Source organism: Magallana gigas, chromosome 8 (assembly GCF_963853765.1).
Source record: "Magallana gigas chromosome 8, xbMagGiga1.1, whole genome shotgun sequence".
Lineage (NCBI taxonomy): Eukaryota > Metazoa > Mollusca > Bivalvia > Ostreida > Ostreidae > Magallana > Magallana gigas.
Window position 1 is genome coordinate 6,994,219 of NC_088860.1, and position 13,375 is coordinate 7,007,593.

The 13,375-nt window shown below is 30.6% G+C and overlaps 1 protein-coding gene across 3 annotated transcripts in view; it reads left to right on the forward strand.

Moving 5' to 3' along the window:
* The window catches only part of LOC105331477 (multiple epidermal growth factor-like domains protein 10), a 35,911-nt gene extending 22,551 nt beyond the window's left edge, over nucleotides 1-13,360 (forward strand). The window contains exons 1-10 of one of the 3 annotated variants that reach the window (XM_066069880.1): nucleotides 3,379-3,613; nucleotides 4,038-4,196; nucleotides 4,296-4,317; nucleotides 6,837-6,895; nucleotides 6,988-7,122; nucleotides 7,462-7,497; nucleotides 9,264-9,299; nucleotides 11,825-11,900; nucleotides 12,444-12,490; nucleotides 12,709-13,341. In XM_066069880.1, the coding sequence (XP_065925952.1) occupies nucleotides 3,532-3,613; nucleotides 4,038-4,196; nucleotides 4,296-4,317; nucleotides 6,837-6,895; nucleotides 6,988-7,122; nucleotides 7,462-7,497; nucleotides 9,264-9,299; nucleotides 11,825-11,900; nucleotides 12,444-12,490; nucleotides 12,709-12,902 (846 nt within the window). In that variant the 5' untranslated portion in view covers nucleotides 3,379-3,531 and the 3' untranslated portion in view covers nucleotides 12,903-13,341. Of the gene's footprint in view, nucleotides 1-3,378; nucleotides 3,614-4,037; nucleotides 4,197-4,295; nucleotides 4,318-6,836; nucleotides 6,896-6,987; nucleotides 7,123-7,461; nucleotides 7,498-9,263; nucleotides 9,300-11,824; nucleotides 11,901-12,443; nucleotides 12,491-12,708 lie in introns of those variants that run through there. The other 2 variants (XM_066069878.1, XM_066069879.1) reach the window with 2 other exon arrangements.
* The last annotated feature ends 15 nt before the right edge of the window (nucleotides 13,361-13,375 follow it).

A 13,375-nucleotide genomic window follows, 5' to 3' on the forward strand; every position in this document is an offset into this window, starting at 1 on the left:
ATTAAATATGTATTATAAAAACACGCATTTAATCTGTATAAGTCCTCTGTGTATAAACAAAATTCTATTTAGAAAATAAACAAATAGTTTTATTGATCAAAATATTCTTGCTCGGGTTCAAATGTGAAATGAGTTACATAACTGAATGCACAGTGCCGTTGACGATTCAGTTGATGTACGAGCTCATTAATCAATAGAAGAGGTTGATGGTGGAATCGAAATTAAAGTTCCCAAACGCAATGTGCCATTTTTTGAAAAGTTGTGAATTTTATTTTGATAATCTTTCACCTTAATACTACCGAACTTCATGCGCAAGCCGATGTTAAAATCGGGACAGGTTATACACAGATGTTTTACAAATTAAATAGGTGTTTCATTGGCTTCCAGTCTACTTGCGGTATGACTGCTGTTCGTCTCTAAAGGAATTTTGTACAAACAAAATAAAAACAAGTCTGAATTTGCCTTTTCGTTCGTTGGCTCTGTAGTTGATTAAACTGATTTTAAATTTCAAACAATGCATTGTAAGCAAAATCTATAATAGATTATACATTTTGAAAGACTTATACATCATATAATATGTTTTACGGTGCGACCGTTGGGGCGAGCACAGCAAGTGATCAAATAATGAATTAAGTTAAATCAATAAAAATAAAATTAACAACGTAAATGAATTTTGATTGCAAAATAAAATAAAACATACCTATTTTTAGTAAATTTTCATTATTTATAGTTAATAAGATTTGTTATAATTTTTTTATTTATAAGTTAAATAATAGTTTAATCTCAGATACAGTGTTGTTTAATAATAAAGATTTTAATGTTCATTGCACTGTATCTCCTCTTTTAAAGTGATTGTAACGTCGGTTCATCCCCTTTTATTTGCAGTAGACATTTTTTCTTAAACTTACATATAAAAATTGAATCATTATAGAGCGTCTCGACACCCCCCCCCCCCCGTTAAAAAAATATTTAATTTTTTTTTTCAATTTACACATAGAAATCACTTTTTAAAAAAATAATTTTTAATTTTTTCTTTAATTTACGCTCAAAAATATTTGCTTATCATATTAAAAGAACATGGAATTGCGCCCCCTTTGGAATTTGGAGCATGTGATAAATGGAAGTGAAAATAAAGAAACCATTGAACTGCTACAGACCTGAAGGATTAGAATTTCCATGATTTGTTTCTTTTTGTTAATAATTTTTTTTTGGATGAGGCTGCAATCCACCCACCCACCCCATTTTAAAAAAGGGCGATGCTACGTGTACGATCCTGGAAATTACCGTAATTATAATGAATAAAATAAATGTGAGCATTCATCCAAATGAGAGCAAGTTACAACTGTTTCCTGTATCTGCAGAAATGTTGTCATTCCTAAGCTTTGCAGGATTTTGGTATTTTTAGCAGATTTACATTAACTTCAATAAGAGTAATTTCCCCTTATTGTGACGTCAAAGTTCACGGTTAAGTGTCGTCTGACTCTTTAAAACTCCCCTGGAAAATAAAGTACGCGAACTACACTGTTTTATTTACTTAAAAAGCATGATGTTTTGAAAATCACACATCTTATATGCTTCTCAAAATTTTTACTTTGATTATCGCGAGAACGTGCGATTGGAAACCATTGGTACTATGAATTGTGGGTCAAAATTTACAGACGCCAAAAAAATCAATCGGATCAATAGGTAAACCATTGTGACGTCACTCGATTATTTTTTATTGAGAGCGTACTGAGGTGAACTTTAGAGGTAACAGAGAGTGAGAGGGTGAAGTGATAAAAATTGCCATGATTACAGGGAACTACTGGGACGATTAAAACAATGCATTACTGGTCCGATTTACTGACGCCAAAAAAAGTCCGTTGAATGAATGTGCAACTAGTGAATTTTCTATTCACACACGCCTTGCCGGTAGAGTTCGCTTCGCTCCGGCGCTGCGCGCCTGCGAGCTGCGCTCGCTAATATATACAATCTTATCGATTAAAAAACGAAGTTAATTGTTAATGTTCATGTTTTCCGGCTTAGTTGGAATCAGGCCTGCGGTGAATTGCATTGTAAAATAATGCATTACATTACCATTACTTCATGAATTAGGGCATTAAATTACCATTACCATTACTTAATTTTCTTAAAGTAATGCATTACATTACCAATACATGAGTAAAGTAATGCATTACCATTACTTTGTGAAAAATCAATAAGTTTTAAAAAAGTAATTTAAAAAACTAAATAAGGAGTTTTTGTAAATAGTTCATAAATAAAACATGCTTAAAATATTTACAAGTTCATGTTCACTATCTGGTTCAAATTTAATGACTTATAAAAGATTGCTGTTACACTTTTTAGTTCTCAAAGTAAGGTTGTTCCCGTGACATTTACACGCTAATGGCGTAGTTGACAATTTCTGTTATTTATGTCTCTGATTTTCGGAGTATGATTTTTAATGAAAGGAACGGTTGTGTCGTAATTCGTGTAGGTAATGCACGACTTTACACAAAAAAGTAGTAAGTGGCGAATTGATTATTTTTACCTATTAATTTTGCATGAATCGCAAATGAAGAAATTTGTGTCAGATAAGTCGGTCTTAAAAATCAAAATGGCGACCGTGACAAAATCTTTTTATTGTCAAAGTTCTAGGAATCTTATTGTAAAAAAAATATTTCTAACGTCAGTTGTCTGTTTTTGTTATCGGTATACAAATGTTTACTTTGTTTGTTTATTCAGAGTTTTCGGAGTTTTCATAAAACTTTTATTACGGATACCGTCCGACTTGGGGATTTTCCCTTGGATCACAAAATTTAATAAATAATTTGATAAAAATTATCTACTTTGATATAGTTGTTTGATTTTCCCGGTTAGTAGTAATTTTAAAACTTTTTCCCTGGGGTCTTTTTTTACATAATATTCCGTTAGTATGTGTCAATTTTCTACAATTATAAAGGCCGGGATTGAGTAAAATTTAGACAAAGTATCAGACAATTGCAAAAAGCCGAATAAAAATAGATTGTAACAACTAATTAAAACTCATAAATTTTGGAAGCATATTCGAGAAAATCCAGGACAATTACAAATTCAAACCCTCAAGACCCAGTCTTTCAGTACTCTTAGTACTTTGATTTTTCTTTGTGAAAGATAATAAGTAACATTCAAGATGTTTTCTACATTTTTAGAAATTCATACAATGTACAATTCATATGTATAGAAACACTCTTGTAATCGATAAGGAAAAATCTTGATAATGCACTTTATCTGTTCCTGCTTATATTGATTTGCTTTGATTTAATTGCTATACAAGTATTGTTTATTATTGTTAAATTACAATCCGAAATGTATATACAAGTTTACAAACTGTACATGTAGCAATCGGTTTTCAATGGATTCCATCGTAGTCATTCTATTGACATGTGGACATACTTTGGAAGCAGTTGATATCGGTAATTGCAAGTAAGTTTACTAAATCATTAATTCAAATGAGTAAATAAGTTTTGATCAATCATAACAATTTTGAAACATGGACAAGTAACTCAATTTATGTACAATGTTTGTTTTCTGCCTTGCAATAAAAGGGGAGTGTGCTGTGAAAACTATGTTCTTCGTGATGGAAAATGCACAGGTGAGAAGGTTTAACGTACTTCTTAGATCAAACGCCTTATACGTAGTACTAATCTTAAACCACCTGATAATGGTTGGCATATCATGAAATTAAAATATGATTAAAACAACTTTTAAAAAATAATTTTAACTGATATTGATGCTGTCTTATCTATATAATCAAAGTTTATGCGTGGAATCTTCAATATAAATGTCGATTGAAATGTTTGAGTTTCATACAAATACATACAAAACCCGGAAGTTCATGCCATTCCACTTATCCATACTATTGTATCACCTCAATAACATTAAGTTTACCCGGTAACTATGACATTATTCAACTTTTTCTCGCCGGTTTTTTAAAAAAATAAAAAACCGAGTTGAAATTTGAAAATTATTATGTATATTGTTTAAGACTCATAGATTAATAAATGTTCCTATTTTAGAATGCCCCGCTGGTACGTATGGTGACAACTGCGCAATGAAATGTCCATTGGGTAATTATGGCAATTTATGCGCCGGAATTTGTAACTGCTCTCGTTATGAAACTTGCAACCCATCAGAAGGCTGTTATGATGAACAGGAGTATTTCAAATCCAAATATGGTATATATAAGGTTTTTTTCGCCTTTTGTTTTTTGTTTCGTAAGATTAAGATTCATAGAGACTTTAAACATTGATACAAAATATGTGCATACATTTTAGATAAATGCAAGGCTGGTAAAGAGTAAGTAAAAACTTTATATACTAGTGAAAATTCCTAACGCCCCACTTTTAATATTCTATAATTTAAAAAAAACATTAAACATCAGTTTTTAAATCGTTGTCACTACCTTCTTGCTGTTTTAAATGACATCAACATCAACAATTCATTAAAAAAATTGATGGAGTAAGTAATTACTCGACCATGACCGTATTTGTTGAAAAGCGGGGAGCGCGTGTTCCTTTTTAGGGTGTGGTTTTCAAAACGACTAAATTTGATCGGTTCCCTGCCTTAAACTGCTTATAAAAACATAACATAAATTGGGTAAAATGCATTGCATGTCTGTTCAAGAACCTTCAAGAAAAAATCAATGCAAGCAATAGTGTTGATAACCTACCATGAAGGCCAAAACGTCATATCATGACCTGTCAACAAGACCGTTACATAAGGGAAACTCACTTTTTTGATAGACATCTAACAACACGTGCAATTGCACGGCACACTTTGAAACACATTAATGACCTGTATGTACAGGACGAGAAACACCCCAAGTGAGACATTTCCTCAGTACTGGAATTTAGCAGAACTAGACCACATAAACAAATGAAATAACCATCCACAAAGGTCTTTTATTCCATTGTGTGAAATTTTATGAGAAGCCGTTATTAACGCGAATGGTAAACACACGAGGCATTAATTTTTATATCGTAGGGTACCTTTTTTTTTTAATAAAACCCTTAAATAAAGTCTCATTGAGTATTAAAAAATGCCTTGTTATTAGTCCCCTACCGGTTTTCACCGGAGGGGACTATAGCTTTCCTCTGCGTCCGTCCGTCCGTCCGTCTGTCTGTCCGTCCGTCCGTCTGTCTGTCCCACTTCAGTTTTTCACACTTTTTTTCTTTATGCGTTTGATGAATAATATGAACTTTGCTGAACAGCTTCAAAGTGTCAAACTACAGATCAACTTTACACTTTTGTAGCGTCTGGTTGACATATTTTCGAGAAAATTATTTTCTTATATTCCAATTTTTTAATGCTCGGGTTCGTTATCGGGTTCGGTGTGTATTGAATAAATGAGGAAAGTATGTAGTCAGTAATAATATCGTGCATTACTTGGACCATTCCTTGTATTGTTTCTAACAAACAAATAAGTTCTGTAAAATAGTGTCAAGCATTGTGTTGTAAATTTAATCGACAGAGTTTTTTGGTATTATTACAATCGGGTTCGTTATCGAGTTGTTCTGTTGATTCGGGGTACATAAGACGATAAGAGATGATATTCTGCATAACCGTCAGTGCATTGTTTTCACAAATTTCTACAAACCGGTAGGGGACGTGTATTGATTATGCAATACTCTCAGAATGCTTGTTCTTGATTCTTTTCACTTTATATCTGTCATGGTCTAAATAATTAATAGAAGGAACATACAGTGTAATACAAATAAAAGTTATGGGTGTAAGAATTGTTGACTAGTATATTAAGGTGGTATGGGACACTACCATATTGTAACATATTTCTTATGGAAATGTTACAATTGCCACTTTACCTGGAAAGACGAGAGTGAAGATAGAAAAACATGCGTCTATTCAGTTGGGTACCAAATACTGACTTCTAATGTCCACAGTACTTACATTAGAGTAACAACGGTAATTTCACAAATCAACATTTAAGTAGCCTGTGGCTTATAAGGGTAAATACGGTAATTTCCCAAAAATCATTCCTACAGCATTTTAGGTATGTAACAATCCAATGAACATGAATAAATAGATAAAGAATGTTATTCTCTATTTGACAGATAAGTAATAAGTCTAAATTCCAGTTGAAAATGATCAAAAATACCACAAATTCTTGTGGCGGGAACATGCGCCGCATATGTGCTTGGCGAATCCATTAACATCCCAATTGAATAAAATTATTGCGTGACAACACAAAATATGAATGTAAACATTATCCGCTAGATCTTAGACATAATTCTGCAACATAACAAATACATTACAAATCTCAAAACATATAATAATTTCCTGGAAAGAAGAGAATGAAGATAGAAAAACAAGCGTTTATTCAGTTGGGTACCAGATACTGACTTCTTTTGTAAAAGAGTTCCAATTACAGAGGACCAGTCAATAGCGTAAACATAAATTGGAGTTACCTCTCTTTGCTTGTACATAAAAAATGGTACCCCCCTCCCTTATTTTATACTAAGAAAAATAAACAATAAAATCAATATAATATTAGTCTTCTTTCCCTTCATTGTTACCTAACACCATGGGGCAATGGGGAATAGCGTTATCTACGAATCTGTTCGAATCCCGCTGGGGCTTTTATAATTTTTACTTTTCCAATTTAAAAGAAAAAGTATTTTTTGGTTAAATGAATGTTGAAATTTAAAATTCTAAAACGGTGAAAGTATTTTGATTATCGTGTTCTTTTATTTACATAACAATGGCCAGGTGTTCCACACCACGGCAATAAATGGTCTTTGTATAAAATTGAATTTCATCAGATACAATGTTAATACAATGATAATAATTTGTTCCAATAGAAATAAAAGGAATATCGGGTGCTGTGTAAATCAGCGAAAGGAAGGAGAAAATTGTACAGGTATTTTTTTTTATAATATTTTTTTCGTGTAAAGTGAATTGTATCAGTCAAAAATATACCAAAGAATCATATTTTACCATTAAACCTCGCAGATTGCTGGACAGGGTATTTTGGAGAAAATTGTGAAAAGAACTGTTTGCACGATCAGAAGAGGTTTGGTCGTTTTTGTCTTGAACGATGCAATTGCAATCCAAATGAAACTTGTGATGTCAATCGTGGTTGCCAGGGTAATTTCATTTTCAAATGCTTTAAACGGGTTTTTTTTATTGCATTTCATTCTTTCATTGCTTGAAATTAATCCAACATCAATAGTGTTGGAATGTTCACACCAAACAAGCAATTTACTATCGTTTTTGAGTGTAAATATGGAATTTGAAGTGTAATTTTATTACAATGTTTGTATATAGAAGTTGTTAAGATCATTGTAAAAGACAATGCTTTTCTCACATAGTCTTAGTTTTTTGTTAATAATAGGAATCTTAAGAATATATTTTTTCAAAGCAACCCTGTGAAAAGAATTCTTTAAGAAATCTTAATCTTATAATGTTCCTCTTAAAAACTTATAGATGGAATGATAACTACGAGTCGAACAAAAGGTTTCAGTAAGTACAACATTATTTAAGAAAATTTAATTGAAATGAAAAGATGATAACACACTACAATGAAACATATGCTATTGATTAAAGGCTCCAGATTATTAATCAATACTTTTAGTGGTTGTTAACATTAGTATGACGTCTTGGGAATTTTAAAGATGGAGTCCTCTCGTTATCTGACATCCTTCTTATATTAAGAAATTCATAAAATTTTGACACAGTCAAACAGATCATATAATTAAATGATTCTATCAGTTTAATCAAATTTGACCTTCTTGCTTTTGCATCAAGGTCAGGTCAAGGTCACTACCTTTTTCCTTAGCTTAAAAATGATAAAAATAAATGTAGTTATCTGCAGTTGTGTATACATATGTTTAAGATACGAAGTTTCTATTCTTCTATAAAATGAAAGAATATCAGAATGTCTATCAACTTCTCCTACTAAATTGGAATTAACATTTAAATAAAATTGATATTGCTTACCCGCATTTTGTCTAATTTTCTTAATTTTTTAAAGATATTTTGATTACTTTTGTACACTTTCAATATGGAAATATTTCTGATTTTTACATATTATAAAGATATAAATTGACAGAAAAACTAATATATTGACCATTTAATAAGAGAAAAAATGCGATTTTGGTTATTTTTTCACACAAATCTATTTATAGAATGAGCGCTTAAAAAACCTAATAAAAATGTAAATTGATTGGCAAATCGTATTTTAAAAACATATTCTGAAATCCAATACCTTATCATTAGTGCACATTAGTTGAAAAAATCCAGCATTTGTGTTATTGTTAAAATAAACGCTAAATAGACTCATGAATCTACAACAATTCTTAATTGCAAAAACATGTGATATTTTCCTACGCCAAAGTTCCGCCAAAAATATTGTACTTTAATTACTCTTTCTATGCCAAATTGTATGACTGTGAAAAAAGAAAGAAAAATTATAATATTCTAATTTCCTTTCATCTTGATTTAGTGACCATATAATCAATTTTACTTTTGACAAGTCGAAAACCAGAAAAGACTCATTCCTTAAAATTAAAAAAACCCCAAGATTTCTTGTCTTAACTAGTTATTTTTCTGTCTGTAATACGTATACCCCCCTTTTCATTACACGTTTTCATTCAACTTTTGACATTATTGCATACGAGAACAAGCTTTAAAACTATAGTTTTAAGTCAAATATTATTTGAAACTGTAATGTGACATGGAGCTAGCTGGACACGTCCCCTTTTTATGTTTTTATTTTTTACAATTCGTTCTAATTGGGGACATCTACAGATTAAAAAAAAAATTCTGTTTGCTTTTTGATGGTATATATTTTTTGTACATAGAGTATATTCTTATTAAGTCTTTCTGTTCACCTGGTGATTAATTGTCACCCTCTCACCGGTACTTGTGATGTATATCGTGGTTGTCAATGTAATTTCATTTTCAAATGCTTCAAACGTTTTTTTAAATTGCATTTTATTCTTACATTTTTTGAAAATTATCCAACATCAATAATATTGGAATGTTTACAATAAACAAGCAATTTACGATCGTTTTGATCGCAAATATGGAATTTGAAGTTATAACTTTATTACCAAGTTTGCATATAGAACTTGTTGAGATCTTTGTTAAAGGCATTGCTTTTCTCACCTAGTCTTAGTTTTTGTTTAATATTCGGAATCTAAAGAAAACAAAATTTCAAAGTCAACTTGTGAAAATGAAATCTCTGAAAATCTTATACATGTATTTTTCCTCTTAAAAACCTATAGGTGAAAAGGAAACTACGAGTCAAACAAAAGGTTTCAGTAAGTACGACCTTATTTATTGAAATAAAATTCTTGTCTTTACTGGTTATGTTTCTGACTGTAATACCTATACCCCCTTCTTCATAACACGTTTCGAATCAAGTACCACTTTATGCAGTTCTTAATAATTGTAGAAGAGAACAAACTTTAAATCTATAGTAATATGTAGCCATGGGACATTGGGCTAGCTGGACGCGCCCCCTTTCGCTCTTTGTGTTGTTTTTACAATTCTTTCCAATCGGAGACATTTACAGATGTAAAGAACTTTCTGTTGAATTTTCGGTAGAATATTTTTATACATAGAGTATATTCTTATTAAGCTGGAATGCTACATCGTCACAACATGTCTGACATCAGCTGTTTGAAACGTCATTTTGTTTCGGATTGATAGCATTATGTCGTGGTACAAAATACACGTCTTTTTGAACTCTTCTAATGAAGAAGATGCAATAAGAATAAAATCACCAAAACGCTTTGAAAGTATGTCAATTTTCTTCGTGTTTAAAACTGTCAACCAATATATAAATAGTGCCTTTTTGGGAGGGTAAGAGATGAAATTAACACCCCGAGAAAACCATTGTCAACCGACGCGAAGCGGAGGTTGACAATGGTTTTTGAGGGGTGTCAATTTCAACTCTTACCCTCCCAAACAGGCACTATTTATTTTATTATACTGAATGTCTTAATTTTAAAGAAAACTTTACTGCTTTTATAAAGGAATGACGTGAATTCTATGGCGAACCGTACGCGCATACTTTACGCGCATGTAACAATTGGTTGTGTTACCCGTTGCCAAGTACGTTGCTAACGCTAAGGGTAATAGAACGGATTATCAACTGCGTCTAAACCAATCAGATTTCAGTATTTAACATAAAAGTATAATAACATTGCTTATCAGCTGTTTCGTACGGAAAACGTGAAATCTTAATAATATACTGTTTCCCTGTTATTGGCAATACATGTTTGTCATGTTATCTGCAACAGACGATCATAAATATGTGACGGGTTATCGATGAAGGTAAGAAAATATAATATTTTTACCTAAACTATATATGTATGATGAATATAAAACTAAAGTACCGAAGTACCATCTCGTTTATTGCCTAACTTCCTAAATTTAAAACGTTTGCAGTAAAAGACTTGCTTTGAAGGTTTGACATCAAACATTATCATAAGCACCACTAACCTTATACCGATATTTTAGCATTGACTCGTACCTTTTTTAATTTTTCTTCGTGATTATTATTAATTAGAAAATTGGTCCCAAGAAATTTGAGACCAAGTAAAATCAAGAAAGACAATTCTTAAACAGGATTTTTCAAACCAAGATTTTTGCAATAATTCAGTATTTCTTTTAATTTTGCAATTTCATTCAATTTCCTTTTTCCATCTCATTAACCAAAGAATATTGTTTCTACTTTCAGATTTTTGTGGTATTTCATGTAACAGTTTATCTTAATAGAATCTTTAAGTATTTGAGTTTCATATTTATGTCGATTCCAATAAAAATCATACAAATTTCATTCATGATTATTTTGTTTTTCATTTTCCAACTTTATAACATTTTACTTTCATAAGAATTTAAAAACAGAAATGTTTAAAATTTTGACATATAAGGGGATATCTGGAAGCAGACTGATATTTAAAAAATTCTTTAAAAATTAGAGTATTGTACTTTGAGGTCTATTGTTGTTAAATTCTGTGCCTATTGTTAGTAACAAATGCATGCAACAAAAATCTCCTACACTTATTTGGTGTAGAGATCCACCTTAAGTCTATCTATTTACCTGGTGATTAATTGTCATCCTCTCACCTGTACTTACTATGCTAACGGTATTAACCGACCAAAAATGACAGAAAGCGGCATCGAGAGTTGAAACTCACTTTGGACTGAGAGAAAATGTAAACCATTTTACCTCAAGAACAGTGACTTACGGTCAAACTTAAGTAATCAGTTTAATACTGATTATAATTCTCTTGAACCTATCAAACAAGTTATTGATGATGACCTTCTCGGTGTAGAACTAAACGAAATTTTTGGCTTGTTTATTTGAAAAGCACAGAAAAAAGAAATAAAAGATTTATGGAATAGAAATAAAAATAACTCATATTAGTTTGTTCTAATAACTAGGCGTTAAAAACGTAATAGTTTCTTGACAATTTCTTCCACCTTTGTTGTTTGGCATATCTCTTGCTTGTTGTTTTGAATATATTTCATTTTATATAATACAAATGTAAAAGAAACAAGTTCTGACAAATTGCAAATTTTTGAAAAGCTTGAAATAAGTTCTGTATTTAAATATAACCCACAAAGTAAGAAAAGTTAAAATATTAGAAGATTATATGCACATAAAGAGCAACAGATTTTGAATTGAACATATGTTGCTGTTTTCAAAATTTAAGTAACCCTTTTTAAATTGTTTCTTGGAGTACCAATTATGTTATCATTCAACATTAAATAAACGCAATATAAGAACAATGCTTTATTACGTAACTTTATTAACATAATTTATTATTTGAACTAGTGAACTGGGAAACAGTCGTTGGTCTAGTCATTGGAATTATCTTTATCGCAATCATCGGAATAAATGTAATTAAAAGGTAAGTTTAGTCATTACATCATTACATTATAGTCTTGACAAAGTTAAATTATCGACTTTAATGCATCTTAATAATTTGTCAAGAGCATTTTCAAAATTTTTAATTTGATTAACTTTGCCATGTCCGGCAGATACATGTAAAAATGTAACAATTGTCATTTCTTCTTTTCATAATGACTTACTGTTATTGTTTAGAATTTTGAATAAAAAATAATTGTTTTTCAAAGACCATGATATATTTTACAAATCTTTATTATCTCAAGGGTCACAATGATTAATTATTTACTTTACTTTTCCATTTTTTGTTGTGATCAATATAACTTAAATATTTCTATTAAGATGCAGTGTTTTTTCTATAATAAGTAAAGAATTGTGTTCTCCATATTTTCCTGTTTCCAAACAATCGACAAGAGATCATTGTTGTGCATTTAATGTACTTTATCAAAAATAATTACACTAGATATTTGATAAATCACATTTTGATTTTCGATTAAATTATTACAATTTAATAATATGTAGTAAAATAAAAATTTTCTGAATCCAGAATAAAGAAACAACCAAAGAAGCAAGGCGACTTGAGTAACACAGGTGGTAAGGTAGTCATTATCAGATACCTGTTTTTCTTTATATATATATATATATATATATATATATATATATATATATATATATATATATATATATATAGGCATACATACATAGATGTATAAAAAATGTATGAAGCTGTACTGAGGATGTATAAGCTTTCTCCATCTAATGATATATTTCACGTGATCTTGGTTTTTAACTTTAATCTTTTTTTATTTAAGTAAATGATGTTCAATATCATTTCAACACTTATAACGAGTATGGCATTTCCTCGGAAACAAGGCAAGGAGTTCCAAAAGTCAAAATTTCTGAGTATCCTACATTGCAACGAGAACAGGAAACTGGCATCCAGATCGAGCTCGAGGCTTACAGCACACTCAGTGATTTCAAAACCTGTCCAAAGTTTAATGTTTAAATATTAAATAGAATTACGCCTCTTTTAGGTATACGCTATTTGAAGAAAATTTGTTATGAAATTTAGTTTAACATTTGGGTTGAAATCCACATAACATCACAAACCATGAGAGATCTTTTATATTTACTAGTATTCCTCTTACATGTAACGCTTAAACAAATAAAAGTGTATTTTCATGAGGCGTTAGATTTCTTTGACAATGTACCATATCAACTGTTGTAAATGTGACTTTTTAAACTTTAAAAAAAGAAGACCGAAGAGCGAATTTAAGGGATATGCAAAAACAAAGGAGAATATGTCAATTGTTGCATTTTAATTCCGTCTAAATAATCTCATGCAGCTTATAAAATATGTTTAGTAAGATGAAAATGTTAATCTAGTTTTGAATTAACCTCATTTGTATATAGAATTAATTAAAAGGATTTTCATTCTAAAATTTTCAGATACGGAAAGTATCAAAATGTACCCCGCTT